This window comes from Phascolarctos cinereus, unplaced genomic scaffold, assembly GCF_003287225.1.
Source record: "Phascolarctos cinereus isolate Bilbo 61053 unplaced genomic scaffold, phaCin_HiC Scaffold_5;HRSCAF=322, whole genome shotgun sequence".
NCBI lineage: Eukaryota > Metazoa > Chordata > Mammalia > Diprotodontia > Phascolarctidae > Phascolarctos > Phascolarctos cinereus.
In genome coordinates, this window is record NW_027555958.1 from 230,511,481 (window position 1) to 230,532,892 (window position 21,412).

General features: G+C 42.1%; 2 protein-coding genes and 1 pseudogene across 2 annotated transcripts in view; 2 read left to right on the forward strand and 1 right to left on the reverse strand.

Moving 5' to 3' along the window:
- The window catches only part of BICRAL (BICRA like chromatin remodeling complex associated protein), a 103,966-nt gene extending 85,630 nt beyond the window's left edge, over window positions 1–18,336 (reverse strand). The window contains exon 1 of the mRNA XM_020976805.2: window positions 18,282–18,336. The gene's annotated coding sequence lies outside the window, so the exon portion shown is untranslated. The remainder of the gene's footprint in view (window positions 1–18,281) is intronic.
- LOC144458038 (U6 spliceosomal RNA) lies at window positions 16,191–16,290 on the forward strand (annotated as a pseudogene).
- Window positions 18,337–18,386: 50 nt separating the features above from the next.
- On the forward strand, window positions 18,387–20,755 carry TBCC (tubulin folding cofactor C). Its single transcript, XM_020976893.2, has one exon. It carries the CDS (start codon window positions 18,735–18,737, stop codon window positions 19,803–19,805), a length of 1,071 nt encoding a protein of 356 aa, XP_020832552.1. The 5' UTR covers window positions 18,387–18,734; the 3' UTR covers window positions 19,806–20,755.
- Window positions 20,756–21,412: the final 657 nt, after the last annotated feature.

The following is a 21,412-nucleotide window of genomic DNA, read 5'->3' on the forward strand; positions in this document are numbered from 1 at the left end:
TTTATATGGGGAGACACAGTGAGTGTGAGGCAGAGGGACTAGGAGGAGGGATTGTGAAGGGTTTAGGGGAAAATAATGAGTTCCATTTCAGACATATTGAGTTTAAGATGTCTACTGGACATCCAGTTTGCCATGTCTGAAAGGCAGTTGGAAATTTGAGATTAGAGGTCCACTGAAAGATTGGGGCAATATAGGTAGATCTGAGAATCAACAGCATAGATATGGTCATTAAATCCATGGGAGCTGATAAGGTCACCAAGTGAAATAATATAGACAGAGAAGAGAAAAGGGCCCAGGAAAGAACCTTGAGGGATACCTGTGGTTAGAGGGTGTCATCTGGAGGAAGATCCTGCAAAGGAAACAGAGAAGTAGCAGTCAAATAGGTAGAAGGAAAACCAGGAGAGAGTGGTGCCCTGAAACCCTAGACAGAAGAGAGTATAAAGGAGGAGAGAGTGATCAACATTGTCAAAGGCTAAAGAGAGGTCAAGGAGAATGAGGATTGAAAAAAAAGCCATTGGATTAGGCAATAAAAGATTATTAGCAACTTTGGAGACAGCAGTTAATAGCTATATATTTAAGATAAATTCAACTTTATAGAAGGAAGCCTTAGAAGGAAAGCAGTAGTATTTGTGGAAACCTGGCTAGAGCTGAGTCTTAAAGGAATCCAGGAATTTTAAGAGGTGGAGGTGAGGGGGGAGAACATTCTAGGGATAGGGGATAATCAAATGCAAAGACAAGAGATGGACAGTTTTATGTGAAGAACAGTAAACAAGCCAGTAGGCCCAGACTACAGAGTAAGTGGAAAGATAGGAAAGGGCCAGGCTGTGAAGGGCTTTAAAAGCCAAATATAGAAGTTCATATTTGATCCTGGAGGTAATAGGAAACTATTGGACCTTAGCAGAGGCAAATATGGCCAGATCTACAGTTTAGGAAAATCAATTTAGCAACTGGGTGGAGGACGGATTGGAGTAGGGAGAGAAGAGCTAGGGAATCCAATTAGAAAGCTACTGAAATATAGAAAAATGAATACTTTGGTCACATGTATTTGAATCCATACTATTCCATGTTACAATTATGTAAAATATGGTGATTATTCCAGTCCAATGGAAAAATGCAGTGCAAATTCCAATAATGAGATCCCTTCAGGGGGATTCCTTATTCACACTTAACAGGACCTAGCTGTAGTCCAGGTAAAAAGTGATGAGGGCACGAACTAGGTTGGTAGATATATGAGTAAAGAGAAGGGGAGGTAGTCTATCGATGTCGCAGAAAAAGAAATTACAGGATTTGGCAACTGACTGGATATGTGGAGTAAGCAAAAAAGAGAGTTGACTATGTTACAAAGGTTAATACCATGGGTAACTAGAAGGATGCTGGTGTCCTTTAATAGGAAAATTTGGAAGAGTCTGGGTCAAGGATTAGTAAGGTAATGAATTCTCTTGTATGTATACATGTATACATGTAAAATGTACAATAGGAAGTTGGTGATTCAGAAATGTAGCTCAGGAAAGAGACTAGGACTAGATTAAGTAAATCTGTGAACCAACTACACAGAGATGAAAATTGAATCATTGGGAACTGATAAGATCACAAACTGAGAGAGTAAAGAGAGTAAAAAAAGGATGGCCAAGGACAGAGCCTTTGGGGACACCCATAGTTAGTTGGCACAACATAGATACAGGTTCAGCAAAGGAGACTGAGAAGGGGTGGTCAGACAGGTAGGAGGAGGGCCATGAGAGAGAAGAATCAAGAAAATCCAGAGAGGAAGGAGTTTTAAGCTGGAAAAGGTCAATAGTGTCAAAGGCAGAAGAGAGGTCAAGAAGGATAAGGAATGAAAAAAAGCCATTGGATGTGGTCATTAAGAGATTACTGATAACTGAATAACTACACAATAAAAATACTGACTTTAGTGTTGTTTAGTCATGTCACTCTTTGTGACTCTATTTTTGAGGTTTTCTTGGCAAAGATACTGGAGTGGTTTGCCATTTCCTTCTCCAGCTCATTTGACAAATAAGGAAACTGAGGCAAAGTTAAGTGATTTACCCAAGGTCACACAGCTACTAAGTATCTGAGGCCAGATTTGAACTCAGGTCATCCTGACTCCAGGCCTGGCATTGTGCCACCTTGCTACCCTCTAATAATAGTAGCTAACATTTACATAGCACCTACTATATGCCAGGCACTGTGCTAAGCTCTTTCCAATTATTATCTCATTTGATCCTCACAACAATGCTTCAAGATAGGTGTTATTATTACCGTCCCCATTTTACAGATAAGGGAACTGAAACAAACAGGTTAAGTGACTTGTCCAGTTATAAGTGTTTGAGGCTAGATTTGAACTCAAGTCTTCTGGACTCTCGGCCCCATGCTGCCTAGATGCCAAATGGATTCTTTTATTAGCTTGAAAAGTATATTGCCTTGATATACCAAAATTGCCTTTAAAAACCCAAGATTGTCTCCACGCTCCAGCACAGTGTAGTTTCATCACCCAGGAGCTATTCTCAGTTCCTCACGTCCCACAACCAATCAGCTGCCAAGTCTTGTCAGTTTTCTTTCTTCATCTCTAGCATCCATCCCCTTCACTCTCCTGACACTACAACCACACTTACCCAGGCCCTCATCAACTCTCATCTAGATGATTACTAACAATTCCTTATGGGTCTCCTTCCATTCATCCTCTTCCCATTTCAAAACCTGCCAAAGAGAAATTGTTAAAACCATGTCCCTCCTCTGCCGAAAAAACTTCAGTGGCTCCTCCTTGTCTTTAGGAGAAAACACAAGCTCCTCTGGCATTTAAAGTCCTTCACAACCTGACCCCAGTCTACCTCGCAGGGTTGAACACTCATTGCTCCCCTCATGCCCTTACGGCCACTTGTTGTTCTCCATAGACCAAACCCCTCTATGCCTTGGTAGAGGCTAAGCTCCATTCCTGGAATCCTCTGTCTCTACTTCTGCATTTTGAAACTCCCAGCTTCATTCATGGTTCAGTTCAAGTGCCACCTTCTACAAGAAGTATCTCCTGATTCCCCCAATCATTAGTGCTCCCTCCTCCAAGTTAGTGTATATTTTCTATAAAGCTTATATTTATGTAGCTGTGAACATATTGTCTGTATCTCCCTGAGGGCTGGAACTGTCCCTTTTGTCTTTGTATTATCTCCATGACCTAGTATATTGCAGGCTTAATAAATGCTTGCTGATTGACTTTAGCTGAAGCTACAGTAAATTACAAGTAGCAAATCAGAAGAGAGGAGAGGCATTATTACTGAGAGCAGCAAGGGAAAAGACAGAAAAACTGTATGAGAGACCTTAATAAAAGGCAGATTGATCTAGAGCCATTTAGTGCTGGGGCAAATAATCTTTCAATAATGAATGAAGGGGGCAGCTAGAGGGTGAAGTGGACAGAGCACCGGCCCTGAAGTCAGAAGGACCTGATTTCAAATCTGACCTCATACCAAACACTTGACTAGCTGTGCGACCCCAGGCAAGTCACTTAACCCCAATTGCCTAAAAGAAAAAATGAATGAAGAGCTGAATAAAAACGCATTTATTAAATCCTTACTCTATGCCAGTGTGGCCTTACTCTGTGCTAAGCACTAGGGATATAAATATAAAAGTGAGCCAGTTGCTGGCCTCTGGGAACTTAAGTTCTACCAGGAAGAGATAATGCATAAAGGAGAATGGTGGTCAGGAAAGGGAATTTTGGTCCTGGAATGGTTGAATTGATTCAGAGGGCAGTTGGATAACATGCCCTTTCCAGAAGCAATGGTAATGTTAAGCTGATTATAGCTCCCAGAAGAAGAGATGGCAAGTGGGCTATGTTTGTGTTGGAAGATGGTTAGAATGAAAAAGCGTGATTCCAGAGTGGATTTTGTATAAAAGCACAAGGTAATACTGAATGTTGAGAAGGATGACCCTGAATCATTAAGGAAAAATTCAATTGTTATCTATTATTCTATTTAAGAAGGCACAGAAGTAAGAAATGCATTTTAGAAAGATTTCCAAACATACTTGAAAAATTTCCCCAGCTATATAGAACATGGAGAGCTACAACGATCAACGGTAACATAGTACTTTGCTTACTTACATATATTATCTCATTTGATATAGTATGCCATCTGGGCTACTTCCTCAACTTAGCATTCACAGGTTTGCAGGTTGGCTCTAAGGGAGGTGAGTGGGTGTCATTACTCTCATAAGTTCAAAGGTTATTCTGTGGACTTACAATCCAAAACTATGGCTCGCAAGTCCCTATCAGCGAACTTAACTTAAATAATCAGCCATTACACACAATTAGCTCAAAGCAAAAGCATATACTAAGACAGCACAATAAGAAAAATAACTACAAAACCTTAGCTAATAAACCTGGGGCACACTCTGCTACAAATATACACAACATTCATGAGAAGAATAAACATAAACTTGGAGTACACTAGTAGTTACACATACATGGGGAACATGGTAAGGCCAAGGTAACTCATGTCTCTAGTACTGAAGGGTTCTGAGGATGTTCCTCTTCTCATAGGGTCCTCTTGCTGTTGCCCATTAGGCTTCATATCTCTCTTGGGTAGGCTGTTCACCTGGGCTCCCTAAGTCCACTCCTCTCCAAAGTTTGACTCTTAAATGCCAGGGCTAATTACCTCTTGAATCCAGTCATCTTGCTTCACTTTTCCCCAGAGAAGACAGTCTTGCTTCTTGAGGCTGCTTTCTGCCTTAACTGTTTCTCTTCTTTGTGTCTTTGTCCCTGTTCCTTCCTGCTTGTTTTCCCCAATTAGACTGTAAGCTCCTTAAGGGCAAGGACTGTTTTTCTTTTTGGATTTGTGTCTCCAGAGTTTAGCACTGTTACTGGCACCTAATAGGTGCTTAATAAATGTTTATTGACTATTGACTATTGGAGGCATTCAACTATATTTCTCTTGAATTGACTAGCTACTGCCTCCTGCTGGGTGGTGCAGTGTCTCCTACTGGAGGAATGACTCCTGCAAAGTACTCTGGCTGATGGGGTGGGATGGGGTGGGGCAGAAATGAGAAAGGAATTCCCTTTTTGCCCCCAGGAAGTGAAGAAAGATTTCCTCTCTGGGACTTAGCTATTGCTTGAGTTCCTGACTCCCATCTGGACTGACTTCAGAACCAGCAAGCTTAGCTTCTTAAAAGTGACCAGGGGCATGGCCATTCCTCAACCAGCCAATGACAGCTACCCCTTTCAATTCAATCAGAGAACCTTTTCAGACTCCAAAGGGATACAGGCAAATACACAGTCTTCATATTTAGACTGACACATTATTAACTTTTTGGGATTACATCCTGGGCCGGGGGTGGTTAGAGAACAATTCCCTCCTCTCTCTCTCTCTCTCTCTCTCTCTCTCTCTCTCTCTCTCTCTCTCTCTCTGTCTGTCTCTCTGTCTCTCTCTGTCTCTCTCTCTCTCTCTCTCACACACACACACACACACACACCCATGGCTATTTAACTATTTCTAACTCATGTCAATGTAGTAATTTGATCTCATCCTTACTCACCTCCTAGAATCCTTCCCACTTATTCAATCAACAAGCATTTATTTAAGCCCATATTCTGTAACAGGCACTGTGCTACATAGAAGGGATGAAAAGTGAAATGAAAATGAAACAGTCTCTACCATTAAGAAACTTACATTCTCTCTGGGGAAACAAAATGTACATGTGTGTAAACATATACAAGATTTCCACAAAATAAATACAAGGTAATTTTTTGGTGGCAGAGGAAGCACTGGCAGCTGAGTGAATCAGGAAAGTCCTCCTGTGGAAAGTAGTACTTGAGCTAACTTTGGAAAGAAAGCAAGAGTTCTACCAGGCAGAAGTGAAGAGGGAGTACATTGTAGGCATGGATCGAGCATGGAGACAGTACTGTATGGGAGGAACAGTAAAAAGACTGCTTTGGAGTCAGGAGAACTACCCTAGGATTCAGTACTTAAGCAGATATAGTTGGGGGTGGAAAAAGCCACTTCTCTGGAAGTAATCAGGATGTAATCCCAAAAAGTTAATATAATACAATATAATGCAAGTACAAAATCCACATTCAAGATCCCAATCTCCTCCCTCCCCTCTGTCCCACTTCCTTCACAAAATGTTTCCAAGACCATTGACTTTTTGGGCTTTTAATTGGACATCTGGCAATTCAACTGTGGAAAAATACATTTAACTTCTTTGAATGGAGACATATTTCAAAAGCTTAAAGCTTTTCTCCAGTTCGGGTAGAGGGTAGCCAGAGAGAGAGTGGCTTACTATATCTCAGCTTGAACAGTTTCTCTCTCCCCAGGTTATCCTTATCAATTGGACCAAATGAGAAAAGAAGAAAATTCAGCCAGAATTAAAAACCATGGCATGTCATAACTGATCAGGATAGATGATGATAAATGCCCAATAGACTCTGACACTGGTCATATACATGGTTAGAACTTTCCTGACCCCGGGGTTTCTCTCTGATCATTCCTAACATACAGAACTCAGAAACTCAAGCTCAGAGACCTAGTTAGAAGGGACCTCAGAGGTCAACCAGTCCAATCTCTCACTCTGTGTAGGAGGAAACTAAGGTTCAATGAGTTAAGTGATTTGCCCAAGGTCACATAATTTAAGTAAATAGTGGCAAAGCCAGGCCCTCAGATCCTAGGACTAGTGTTTAACATTGTTATCAATGCCCTGAAAATAGGCTTAGACAGAATGCTCACCAAATATGCAGGTGACGCAGAGCTGGGAGGGACAGCTGACATACTGGATGACAGAGTCAGGATCCAAAAGGATGCTAAGAGGCTGGAGCATTACACTGAAATTAATCAAATGATTTTGAAAGGGATAAAAGTAAAGCCTTAAACTTGGGTACAAAAAATAAACTTTGAAAGTAAAAAGTACAAGATAGGCAAGGCATGGTTGGTGCCTTTAATTGTTCGGAAAAAAAAAAGACCTAGGAGTTTTAGTGAATTGTAAGCTCAGTGAGTCAGCAGAGTTGTGTGGCAGCCAAAAATCCTAATGCAATCTTGGGCTGCATTGAGAGGCACTGCTTCCAGGAAGAGGGAGGTGACAGCTCTTGTTCACCCTGCCCTGATCGGATCTCATTAATTCTGTGTACCAAGGATGACACTCATAAACTGGGGAGTGTCCAGAGGAGGGCAGTAGCCCTTTGTTCAAGTCACATAAAGAGAAGCTGAAAGAACTGGGCATGTTTAGTCTGGCAGAAGAAAGGCCTTGGGGGAAGACAGCCACTCTTTAAACCTTTAAAGGGCTGTCATGTAAAGGAGGGATTAGATTTAATACTGTTCGGCCTCAGAGGGTAGAATCAGGAATAATGGGTAAAATTTGCAAAGAGGAAAATATAGACTTGCTGTCAAGGAAAACTTCCTAATGGTTGGAGCCTTGAGAGGTGGTAAGTTTCTCTTCCTTTTGGAGGTCTTCAAGCATAGGCTCAATGATCACTCCACATATTATAGTGGAGGGCTCCTTTCTAGTAAAGATTGGACTGGATGGCTGTGAGTGCCCTTTCAACTTGAAAATTCTACGATTCTATGACTCAGTGCTCTTTCTGTGTGTTCTTAAAATCTATCAGTATAGTCTATGTCCCACAATTTGAGAACCATGGATAACCTGTTTCTTGAGTAACCATCTTTAATCCATCTTTGCTTTGGCCAAGGACACACATTAAATGCTGAGGACTCAACAGTTTTGCCCGTACCAAGGGGTTCCCGGAGAAAATTTTCTTTCTATCTCAATCTCTGGGGATATAGGAGCTGAACAGTGGCTATTATATACCCTAAACAAGGTGGATCCCAAGATAAAAATTTGAAAGCTAAAAAAAAAAGGAAAATATGAGGTAAACAAGAAGCCACATATTGTGGAAGGGATTAGTTATTTTCAGGAAACAATTCCAAATAAATGATTTATCAGAGATAAGGGTGGCTTCTTAGCTGTCACTGGGAAGCAGCCAACCTAAAAGGTGATCAAGGAGAAATAAGACATAAACTTGGGAACCAATGTGCCATGAAATTAAGCTCTGCTGAAAATAAGGGTGAAATGAGGATGACGAGAGCAACCTCCAAGGCAGTAGTAGTTTAGAGTGTAGAAAATGACAGAGCATAGTATTTTAACAATTCAATTTAGCAAAGATAAGGGGCCTAAGTGCCAGGTCTTGAGATACAAAGATACATAAGAAATGGTCTCTAACCTTAAAGAGCTGACCATCTATCAAAAAGAACCCACTAGAAAAATTAAACACCTACAGTATGCTAGGAATAGGGACAGGGAAAAAGGAGATTCAAAATTTCTCTGTGAGAAGGTCTTTGCCCTCATGGAGCTTACAATCTAGTAAGTTTTCCTCCAAATGAGAGTGGCTCTGTTTGGATATGATATGAATGTAAGACAAGCTCTATTTTGTCAATAAGGAAGGAAGGAAGGTGCTCATCAGGCTACCACAGATTGACCAAAATGGCTTTCCAACTCTTTATACTCTAATTCTCTATTCATTAAGCATCCTTATGGTTATTCATTAGGTATTCCAGGAAAGCCCAGTCAAGGCTTCTGGACAACTTAAGAAAGATGGAGAAAATGCCCATATGTTACTGTATACTAGAGAAAGGGAAACTCCACTGCAACACACTTGATATGATTGGTCACAAAATAAATATTGACATGCCATGGAAAGCATACATTTTTGGCATTCGAATGTATGCCTTTATAAAAAGTAGTAATAAAAAGCACTGCTCACATATATATCTTGTAGACATCTGCTGAGCCTGCTTCTTCATGGTCCCCATTGTTTCCCTATATACCTTAACGTCAATAATGTCAATGCCCTGCTCAGCTAATACAAGTATCCAATTTGTTGGCATGGTTTATCTCCCTCTAAAATCAATAAATTAGGCTTTTGGTACAAATTATTATCAAACAAGTTCAGGTGTGACATGGACAAGTTTGCCCAGTGCCTGATACCCTCTGAGCTGCCCACTCAAATTCTTGACAGAGCTGAGACTAGATGTAAGCACCATAGTGCTCTCACCAAGCAAAGCAGCCAGCGAAGGGCAGCCTCAAGAGTTTGCCAGACTCCTGTCAACAAGACTTTAAGAGTCAATCTTGCCTCCTTCCTTCCTTATAAGGTTGGCCCACAAGATCTCTCACGGACATATAGTCTATAGATTTGATGTGGCTAGTGAGCAGTCTCATCAGATCATCAACCCATCAGACCATTTTAAGAACATAAAAGAGTTTCAGTATGGTGCAGTGGATAGAAAGTTGGCCTCAGAATAAGAAAGCCTTGAGTTCAAAGTCCATTTTCTGAAACACATTCCTGGCAACTCTCAAAGACTGGAAGTTGCAGAACCATTGTTGAATCTCCATTCATTCCATCTCCTATTAGAGGGAGTTTCCTTATTAGGATGAGTTTCCCACACTGATGAAATCATAGGTCTCTACACCTTTACCTATCCTCCCAAAAGTTGGGTGGTGCTACACAAAGAATAGTCAAAGACTTGTATGCAATTCAAGAAATACTTGTATGATTTTTAGCAATAATAATAACAGTAGCTAACATTTATATAGTTCTTATTATGTGCCAGGCACTGGGCTAACAAGCACTTTACAATTATTAATTCGCATTTGATCTTTGCAATAACAGGAGGTAGATGCTGTTACTATCACCATTTTACAGATGAGGAAACTGAGGCAAACAGAAGTTAATAAACTTGTCCAGGGTCATACTGTAAGTATCTGAAGCTAGATTTGAAGTCAGGTCTCTCCAATTCTAGGCCTGGCACTCTATTCACTGTGCCACTCAGCTTCCTCTAGCAAGTAAATTTTTCTTCCTGGGCCTCAGTTTCTTCATCTGCTAAAAAAAAAAAAGAGTCCCTTTTAGCACTAACATTCTACTTCTTCAAAGGATTTGCTTATTCATTCCAGGGCCCAGCTATTTCAAATGGCTTTGTAAAATGCCATTACAATAGGAATGAGTAGAATATGCAAAGAGGCATCTACTTTCTACTCTTTATTATTTTAATAATTATACACTAGTCATTCTCAAACAGTATGTCAAGACACATTTCCTAGATGTGCTAAGAACTGTATGAAACTTATATTTATGATCCCATGGACAGGCCCAAGAACCCAACTTCTTGAAGAGGGCACCCTGTTTCCTCATGGAAAAGAATAATACTGGGCCATGAGCAAAAAGTTTGAAAACTACTGACATACACAGAGAATTCAACACAAGAAGTTTCTGTTTCCAAAAGCCATAACTCTATCAATTAGAAATCTGTGAGATGGCTTTTGGCTCTCAATATAACACTTTGTGCGAGGACATGTTTCTTTGCAATAAGTAAAATTTATCATGCCCCCTTATTAGTCTTTAAACCAGAAGGGGAGATGGGAAAGGTATTGTGTCTGAAACTAAACTTCTGTATCTTACCAAGTGAGATACAAAAGTGTGGTGCTGACTAGTGGGTACTTCACTGATGTCTGTGCTTGAATTATTAGTGGCCAAATAATCATTTTTCTCTAGGTTGGGAGTCTAACTTGTTTCTAGTTGTATCTAAACTCGCCCCCCCCCCCCACTCCCAGCTTTAAGCAATCCCTTTAAGACTGCAGAATCACTGAATCTCAGAGTTAGAATCTCAGCAGAAGTGTGCTGGGGCCAATCCTCAAAAGCCTGATTGTGAAATTTTCAGTGTAAGCAATTACACTTCAGAAACTGGCAAATACTACAAATCAGAATTATTGTTTTGTTGATCATCTAGATTAATAAAGTGATGGAGAAATGTTAATAATACAAATTAAACTTAAAAGTATGTCTTGTGTATTTTTTTTTTCTTAAAGAGCTACCACACTCCTGGATCTCAGGGACCATTATCTGATCCAATCCATACCAGAAAGGAATCCCTCACTTCAACATATCAATCAAATGGATATCTAGCCTCTGATTTAAGATCTTCAAAGAAGAGAAATTACCAGTTTCTAAAGGTCCCATAAGAGATCAAAAAGCAAATCAAAGTGGCTCTGTTTGAAAATTTCTCAAAGGATTTCCCTAGTATGATATTCCAAACCTCTAAGGAGTTGTGATACTAACTACCATTTATATAAAATCAACAGCAAAGTATACAAAAAACTTGTGAGATAATAATACATTTATCTTTATTTTTAAGAAGAAGCAGGATGGTATAATGAATTGTGGAGTCAAAGGACCTAGGTTCAAATTCTGACTTTCCCATATACTAATCTTATATGACTTTGGGCAAGTCATTTAACCACCCCTCGGCCTTAGTTTCCTTATCTATAAAATGGGGATAATAATAGCACCTACCTCACAGGGTTGTTATGAGGATCAAATGAGATAATAGATATAAAGCTTAGCAAAGCTTTAAAGTACTATATAAACACTAGCTACTATTATTGTTATTACTACTAATAATAACTTTTAAAAATCCTGGTCTCACTTGAAAGATCAACAGGCTTTGGTCTGTCACATCTTTATGCATCCTTTTTTTTTCCTTTTTCATTGGTGAGGCAACCAGAGTTAAGTGACTTGCCCAGGGTCACACAGCTAGTAATTGTCAAGTGTCTGAGGTTGGATTTGAACTCAGGTCCTCCTGACTCCAAGCTTGGCACTCTATCCACTGTGCTACCTAGCTGCCCTTCTTTGTGCATCTCTGCAGAGAGAATGCACAGTAAACACGCGACATGAAGAAAATGCTTCAGCCTAACTGGACTTCTCCCTGTTCTCTGAAAATAACGTACTCTCCCACTTCCATGCCTTTGCTCATGTTGTTCCCCACCCCTGGTACCTCTTCCATGGTTGAATTCCTATCCATGTTTAAAGTCCAGCTCACATGCTACTTCCATAAAGCCTTTTTTGATTCTGTGGAAGTGTAATGACTTTATCTCCCATGCAACACTTCATTTTGAAACTTTCTTATGTATATTTATCATGTAATGTTGTGTTATTTTACAGTTACTGGTATATGTATATTATCATCCTCCTAGACATGAAGGCAAAGAGTGCCATATATAAATTTTGTATTTTCCCCATCACCTAGCTTAAAGCTCTGAAGACAGCAGATACCTTATAAATATCTACTGAATTAAGCCTAGCCCATTTTCACCTCCGTGATAGGCCTGAGGTAGGGACTGTTAAATTAATAATTGTTCAAATAAATGCAAAAGCAAGATTAAGTTCAATTTAAGTACAATGAATGCATTAAAGATGCATTTAGCTCAGTGGTTCTTAAAGTAGGATCCCCAGACACCTGGGGTCCTCATGAGCCTTTTAGAGAACCCAAGAGGTCAAATTTTGACCAGGAGGTCAAAATATTTTCATAATAATTATTTGCCTATTAAAATACTCCTTCCTTTTCCAACTATATATCTGTGTGAGGCTGGATTTTCTTCACATACTTCACCCAAAACAACATATCACAATAGATGGAATACAGAAGTATTTATGAGAATCCAGCTGTCTCCTATCAAGCTAGATGTTAAAGAGAGTGGCAAAAATATATAAATAAAGATATTTACATATTTTGTCACTCTAACAATGCCACCCTCCTCACTAATTTTTTTTGTTTTGTAAAATATGACTATTTTCATAAAAATATGTTACTTTTGTTAACATGTAATAGGTTTCTTATTTTAAAATGAACTGATAAATAGTTAAATATTTTATCAGTTTAAATTTCTAATACAGCAAATATCGATAGATATAATCCACATCAGCGAAAGTTCTTTGGAGCCTTCAATGAATTTTAAGAGTTTAAAGGGACCCTGAGACCAAAATGTTTGAGAACCACTGACTTTGATAAAGACTGAGGACAAGACTAGGACTAAGCCAGAGAATAATACACTCTACATGGCAAAGACATGATCCCTATCAATGACAAGATCCAGATATCTGGAAACATTTAGACATCTGAGTAAGACCAAGGCAATCACAATTAGAAGCATTTAAGATAATAAGGAAAAGGACATGAGGCTGAAAAGCAACATACCACCTAGAAATATCAAAGACAAATAAAGATGGCAGAAAATGTAGCCCAAACTCATTTGAGGACTCCAGTCACACCAATATTTTAAAACAAAAGGGATTTGCTATCCTGAAATTGAACTTTCTGTCTAAAATCACCCAGTGAAAAAAGAATGAAGAACTCCATCACGTATATTGGAAAATGCTGGGTTGGAGAGCCTCACACAGCTTCCACAAGCCTCCAGGACACCAGAATCTGCCTCCATTTTCAATTTCCCTCTCTACCCCTCTTTCTTCATCTGGAAATAACAATAACTGAGTACTTTATAGAATACTTTTCAAACACAATCTCACGTGAACCTCGGAACAACCCTGTAAGGCTGGCACCAAGAATATTCAAGAAACTGAGACTTAGCCACATTAAATGACTTGCCCATTGTGACAGAGCTGGGCCATACCAGAGATAAGATTTGCACTCAAGTCTTCCAGACATCTAGTACAACAGCTCTATCCACCACCTCTGCATTCTCTTATAATACCTCTAAGTACTTCCCTCAGGGTTCACGTGATTAATATATGTAAAGCACTTTCACTATGTAAATGTGAGTTATTATTAATTAATTATATCAGAACCCGGATATCAACTTAAGGCCTCAGATTCAAATCTAGGTCTCTTTTCACCTACAAGAATGTCTGTCTTTGAGTGGGTTTCTGCCTAAGTCTATGTGTACCAGACTGAAGAAACATCTTGACAGACTCTTGTTAGTCAATCTTTGAAAACTGGAATGCCCCGTCAGTTGCAGATTTGTCCTAAAATGCTCTCTCAAATTTTTTTTTTTTGCAGCCTGCTGTTTGTGGAGCTGCTGATCTGACACATCCCCACCTTGTCTCAGTACCAATTCTGATCTCACCTATTTGCCAGGAGGTAGAGGCTCTTCACTAGCTTCTAACCCCCTCCAACTGCAGTACCTAGATAACCCCACTTGCACTAATTAGACTTTATATTTGATGATAAGGTGACTATAGGATTTACAGCTGGAAGGGCTCATTTCTGAGCAGGGCCCTTAGTCCAAACTTCCATGTTTTGTTTCAATAACTTAAGAGAATTAGTAGGGGCAGTGCAGAGCACAATTGAAACAACTGAAATGCAGGATGCACAGATTTTGAGAATCCACCCCAAACGTTCATAGGAGTCTTTGTGCCTGACTTGTGGCAGAGCGTTCCAAGCTCATATGGGTCTGGTCAGCCACAATCAGACATACTGAAACCTGACTCTAGCATAGTGATGTCATTTTGGTCTTCTTCAAGAACGACATGGGGCAGTTGGAAGGCAATGAGCAAAGGACAAAGGGATTAATTCTTCCTTCTCAAACTAGCTATTTTGAAACCTTCCTAGGGAACAGGACACTCCACCATTTTTGTGGCTCGGGAACACTTGCTGACAGTTAACCCTAAAAATAACACAGCTGTGTTATCTAATTTTAGAAAACAGTCTCTAGAAGACAGGGATTTTACCTATTTTATTGGTAAATGCCTTTCCTCATCTACAAATACCACTGTTTTTCTGTAAATTTAGAATCATGATACCAAGAGCTGAAAGAGATCATGAGGTCCAACTCCCTCATTTTACAGATGAGAAAGCTGAGGCACAGAAAGAGGAAAGGATTTGTCCAAAGTCACAAAGGTAGCAAGCGGTAGAGCTAAAGAGTTTCTAGCCCAGATCTAAAATCCAAAGACCAGTACTCTTACCACTAAGGAAAAGATAAAAATACACAAAGGACCAAATTCCTTTGTTGTTAAAATTTTTGGAAATAGTATCTTATTCGTATACAAACTATTTAGCTTTTGTTCACTTCCTATTGTAGAATGGCATACAATTAATTCATCATGCAGCATAGTGTAGTGGATAGAGTGGCATACGTGAGAGGAAAACCTGGGTTCAAATCCTGCCTCAGACACTAGCTATGTGCGACCCCAGGCAAGTCGGCATACAGGCGGCACTTTGACTTGACACAGCTTCTCTTGGCCTGTTTCCTCCTCTGCAAAATGAGGGGGCTGAATGTAATGGACTCTAAGGTCCCTTCCTATGATCCTTTAAGAGGCAGCTTGATGTAACAAATGTACCCGGGTTCAAGTCCTGAGATATCAGGGCTGGGAAAGGTACTTTGCCTTTCTAATCCTTAGTTTCCTCATCTGCAAAATGAGGACGACGATGTTTGCCCTATTAACCTCACAGGGTTTTGCACTGAAATGCTCTGCAAACCTTGAAGTGTTCTACACATTCAAGTTGTGATGAATGGGATACCAGTCATTCTGTAAACTGTAATGAAAAATAGTATACAGATAACACACTGAAATTTTAGCTAAGGAAACAACCCGGAAATTTCTAGTTAGAAATTTAAAAGATGAAAGGTCATCTTAAGACTTTTTCAAAATTACCCACTCCTAGGTATGACACATCATGTTGATGTGTGGAACCTTGTAGTATTTCTTTAGAAGTGGAAGTCTGGACACGAACCTCTGTATATGCTTTGATTTTGTAGTACCACAATTCATTTTACAATACATTATCTACTTTTCTTCCAATAAAACCATTGTTTACCCTGGCAAGCTAAAAATCAGCTTGAAAAATGCATGGTGAATATACTAAATACCAATGTCAAAATAATTCTGAACTTTTACCCTTTCCTGCTTAATGCCCCAATACCAAGGATTGCTATTTCCAATATCTAGAAGTCTTTTATTTCAGCACACAATCAAAAAGTTGTTATTAATCCTAAATGTATGCTGCTGTGCTGACCTCTTAAAAGAACTTGCTTAGACTAGATCTCTGAGACCTACCCCTCCAGAAAACCCTAATCTCATGGAAAATTATGCCAGTGACCTCATAGGATCAGAGATTTACACCTGAAAAGGACAGTAGTAGTCCAACCCCCTCATTTTACAGATGAGGAAGTGGGAGTCCCCAAGTAATGACATGACTTGCCCAAGGTCACACAGCTAATAAGTGGGAGGTCCAGGATTTACACTCAGGCCTCCTGACTCCAAATCCAGTAAGCTTTCCACCGTACCATATACTGTCTCTCCTCCATTCATTCTAACCCAGGACATTCTGAAGATGCTACTCAAAGGGATGTGGTGGGTGAACTACATGATGTCCTTTTTTCTCCTTATTTCTTTTCCATTCTAAAGTATGGTGCCGTCACTCTGAAAATCACACAGGTACTTGTTTTGGCAGCAAAATAATAAAATTGTACTGATAAAAAGATTAGCATGGCCCCTGCCCAAGGATGACTCAAATTTGTGAAGAGTTCCCTATTTTTCTTTAATTAAAAAAAAATCACACAGGTTTACGGTCTACAGCATTCAACTGAAATCTTCCTTTAGTTAGAATTCAAGTTGTTAAAAGAGCTGTATTATATTTAACTTCCCATGTGGCCTGACAGAACCATTTATAATTGGTTATTACATAATAGTGACTCAAGATAGACTGTCCACATTACCAACCTAGGGTATACATCTCTAGTCACAACTTCTCTTGTTTCAAGCTGGACATGTTCAGTACCAATACAGTTAAAACCACATCTAACAATTACAGAAGGGGAAACTGGTCAGTTCATGAAAGAACAAGAGGCCAGTGGTAAGATTTACTTTTTCCTATCAGGTAATCTCAGAAAGTTTCATACATTTCTTCTGGTTTAACTAATGCTCAGTGACACAAAGCAGAGACTTGATTCCTTAGTAGGACTTTCAAAACTAGATGTCTATACTTTACCTCTAAGCCATAGCTATTCTGCCTTTGAGAGAAAAAAAACCTGCTAATAAAAAACTCGTATCTTGATCATAAAACAAATCTTGAGAAAACATTGGATTTCTAAAATAACAGATACAGAAGAAATAAACTCAATAAGCTTATCTACTACCAAGTCAATACTGTATCTCTAGCACTCCATCTCCTCTCCATCACTCTCCTCCCACCCCTCTTCTCAACAATCATCACCAGCCCTCAAATGATGCCATCATTGATGAATACCAGCTTCTGAATTACTCTTTTCAAGGGAGAGGGAAAAGATAGAGGAATGATGGGTTTGGACAGCCGTCTTTTAACTTATAGGATTGTCCCTAACCTTATATCTTTCCCTCATCAGTGATGCTGTGGTCATAATGACAGGTCTTTGGATGATAAATTTCGATTTTTTTTAAAGGTGGAGGGCAGCAGGTGATGAGGAAAAGAGAGAAGGATAAGGGGCTCGGTTGCTTTGCCACCATCTAAGGCATATACATTTGATCCCACTGACCACTGCATCTCCCTCTGGAGGAAAGAGCTTAGGAGGGCGGAGCACTTCCCTCCCCATCTGGTTCTACGACTTTTTCCACTACTCCGCTATCTTAAGCTTTTTCCACCCCCATCCTCCCACTGTCCGTATTTAAGGCTGGGCTTCCTAATTCACTTCCGGTGACAAACTCCTCCCCCTGCCTTTAGAAATAATGTAACAATTTTGCCCCAATTTTTTTTTCTAAAGGGAACCGTAGGTTGCAGCCTTCGAGCTTCGCTGAGACTAAGGTTTTCTCTCCCCCACCCACCAACCCAGCCAGCTGTGCACAGCTGGGGCGGGGAAAGGGAGCTTGTAAGGTGAAGGAGGAAAAGGGAAGAAAAGGGGGGGTAGGATCTCCACCCCACCTCCACTATTCCCATTGCTGCAGATGGGGGGGAAGTATCCAATCCCCCCCACCCCTCCCCTCCCATTCTCGCAGTGAACAACCCCCAAACCAATTTCCCCCAGTCTAGGTAGGCTTTGGGGGACCTCGTCTCCGCCGTCACCATCCCCTCGCCTGGCTCTTCTTCCCCCCCTTCTCCTACCCCCCCCCGGGAAGGCCTCGTTTGTCTGTAGGGATCCAGCAGCAGCAGCTGCTGCGGAGGCCGCGCTCTGCACAACTGCAGGGGTTTGGGGGGTGGCCAGGGGCAGGGCGGCAGCGACAGCTGGAGCAGCTGTGGCGAGTGGAGGGGGGAGTGGAGTAGAAAGCGAACGCGGGGCAGACAAGCGGGTCCCCAGCTGTTCCAGCTGCTGCTTCCTCCACCGCTGGCCCGTGCAATATTTTTTCTCCTGTCTCCCTTCTCTTCACCCCCCCATCTTTCTCACCGCTACCTGAACCCTCCCTGGGAGCGCGCACACACACTCCCCAGCAGCAGGTCTCAGGCCTGTAGGGGGGAGCGGGGAGGAGCTGGGGTGGGGGGGCAGGGGGAGGCCTGCGAGTTTCTAACCTTGTTCTTATAAACAAACCCACATGTGCAGCTGCCGCTGCTGCAACTCACCCCACAATCCCGGATACAAGTCCTGCCCCTTTAAGAGAGAGAGGAAAAAAAACAACCTTCCCCAGCCCGCCTCCCACCCCTCCCTTCCCCTCCCTTTGACAGGGACCTTTGTCTCCCTCCCGTCGGCCCCGCCCCTCCTCCTTCTCCATCTCCTCCTCCTCCTCCTCCTCCCTAACCTTCTCCTCCTCCTCCTTCCCATTCCCCTCCTTCCACCTTCCCCCGCCTCCTCCCTTCTGGCACCCGCCGGCCCACTCCTTCCCTCCGCCGTCTCAGAGAGGCGGGGGAGGGGGGTAGAAGCGACCCAATAGCGAGAGAGAATGAGGTCGGGGCTGCGGCGTGGCCTGCGTGAGCCAATGAGAGGGCACCTTAGTGAGGGGCCCCTCGGAGCGCGCGTCTAGCGAGAGACGGGAAGGGATCGAGAAAAGCTGAGAGAGTTATTGAGAGGAGGGGGATATGGAGGCCCCGGACAGTGCGGCTGCAGCCGAGTGCACCGCCTCGGCTGTTCCTGCGGAGATGCTGGCGGCCAACGGGGACATGGGCGGGCCCCGGGGTGGTGGGGGCTTAGGCCTGGTGCCGGAGCGGCTCCAGAAGCGCGAGCAGGAGCGGTTGCTGGAGGTGGAGCGGCGGAAGCAGGAGCGGCAGAGCCAGACGGTGAAGGAGGAGAAGAGCGACTTCTTCGCGGCCGCCTTTGCCCGTGAGCGGGAGGCCGTGGAGCAGCTGCTGGGGTGCGCGGGCCAGGAGGCGCCGTCGCGGCTGGACGAGGCGGCCTCGCGGCTGCAGGCCCTCCAGAAGCTGCTCAACGACGCCGTGTTCTACCTGGCGCCCTACGACGTGCGGCTCGGCCAGGAGGCGCTGGCGCGGCTGCAGGGGGCCCTGGCCGAGCGGCGCCAGGAGCTGCAGCCCAAGAAACGCTTCGCCTTCAAGTCCCGGCGGAAGGAGGCCGCCGCCCCGGATCCCAGCCCCGCGGCCGATGCCCCGCAGCCGCCGCCGCCCGCGGCCCTGCCGCCCGGCCAGCTCCACGTCCCCTCCGGCTTTGGCTTCTCCAACCGGGAGTCGCAGACCCTGCAGATGCGGGCCGAGGAGCTGCACCAGCGCGACATCCTCCTGACCGGTCTGACGGACTGCACCGTCCGGCTGTACGGGAACCCCAACACGCTGCGGCTGACCAAGGCCCGCGGCTGCACGGTGCTCTGCGGGCCCGTCTCCACCTCCGTGTTCCTGGACGACTGCGTCGGCTGCGTCCTGGCCGTGGCCTGTCAGCAGCTCCGCACGCACAGCACCCGGGACACCCGCATCTTTCTGCAGGTGACCAGCCGGGCCATCGTGGAGGACTGCAGCGGCGTCCAGTTCGCCCCGTACTCCTGGAGCTACCCGGGCATCGACCAGGACTTTGAGGGGTCGGGGCTGGACAGAAACAAAAACAACTGGAAGGATGTGGACGACTTCAATTGGCTGGCCCGAGGTGTGGCCTCCCCGAACTGGAGTATCCTTCCAGAGGAGGAGAGGATAATCCAGTGGGATTGATCGGGCCAGTGACTTGCCGTTAAACCACTGTTTCTTCTAATTGACGCCGCGATGCACCTGTTCTTCACACTTGCACTTTATTACACGTTTTCAGTGTCTTAATACCGGCTATGGCAAGGATTCTTTGCTGTCATTTCCATTGTAAATAGCTCGCGTTTAAATAATGCAGTGCCTCTGGTAGTGGGTAGTTTAAAAATAGAGCTATCTTTATTTTTTTTTAACTTTTTATTTGTTAATGGCTAGATGATTCGGGTTGGCTACATTGGGATGAATAAAAATGAAAAAAGTCGTGAGTGTACGTTCCCTTTTTTAGTAGTTTTAGTGTCATGTGGAATATCACTGATTGCTAGTTAGTATAGAAAAACAGTTTTAGTGCCCTGTGGAATACCATCAATTGCTAGTGTAAAAAATCAGTGAGATTACTTAACACCCAGCAGATTGCTGTTGAATTATTTTGTAGGCCAACTCATTGTTTCGCGTTTGAGGATTGCTTTATGGTACTGCTTAATGGGTGGTACACAAACGTGTCTTCAAGCATTAATATCGGCTTTAGGGCTGTGGAATATAGCTGTAGAACCTAGCCCAGCGTCTGAGTTTATTTTCCTCCAGAGTTCTAGCATCGAGCTAATCTAATACAGAATTTCCCTGTGATTTGTTAAGAATTTGTAAGAACGGCCTTTATCAACTGGGGAGCATGCAACAGAGAACAATTGTTTTGTGAGGGTAAATTGCTAGAACTTTTTTAGGTTCCTGTTACTTTTAAATGAAGAGGATTGAGGCATATACCAGATAAGTCTGAAAGTCTTTTTCGGTCTCAGTTTTCTGTTTGTTTTTTTTTTAGAGGATAACTGGCATCCACAAGTTATTAAATGTATAGACATGCTTTTATAAAATTTTTAGGAGAAATGTTCAATCTTAGTGGTCTAAAATAAATTCTCTTAAGACCCGTATTTTATTTATACTTTGTAACTATAGAGTTTCAAAAAACCTTAGTCACATTAATTATCCTTCTAAGTTTGGTTAAATTGGTTGTAATTCTTATAAGTCATGTTAACCACAATCATGTAAAATTGCTGTAGGATCTTAAGAAGTAACATTAATAGAAAATGAAGTCTAGAATGCAAGGTGTTTTATGAAGAAAATGATCGGTATTAAAAATCTCAGCAGTGTTACCCATTGGGTGCCCTCTAGATGTAGACTGCTGTACTAGTATTTGGGGGAATTAAAATTAAATTTTTAAAAATAGTTCACGTTTACATACTCTGGGCTTAACACTTAACTATTCGCCTCAGTTTCCTTATCTGTAAAATGAGTATAATCATAGCACCTAGATCCCAGGGTTTTTATGAGGATCAAATGAAATAATTTTTGTAAAGTGCTTAGCATATAGTAACACTATATAAATATTAGCTATTAGTATTATAACTATTACATAGCACTCACTCTAAGCTTTACATATATTTAGCCTCATGGTAAACCCTATCAGGTAAAGTTTGTGTCCCTTTTTTATTGATGAAGATAAATAGACTCAGGGAAGTTTTTTCTTTTAAATTTTTATTGATATCTTTTGTTAAAACAAATTCATTTCCAAATATATTCCTGCCTTC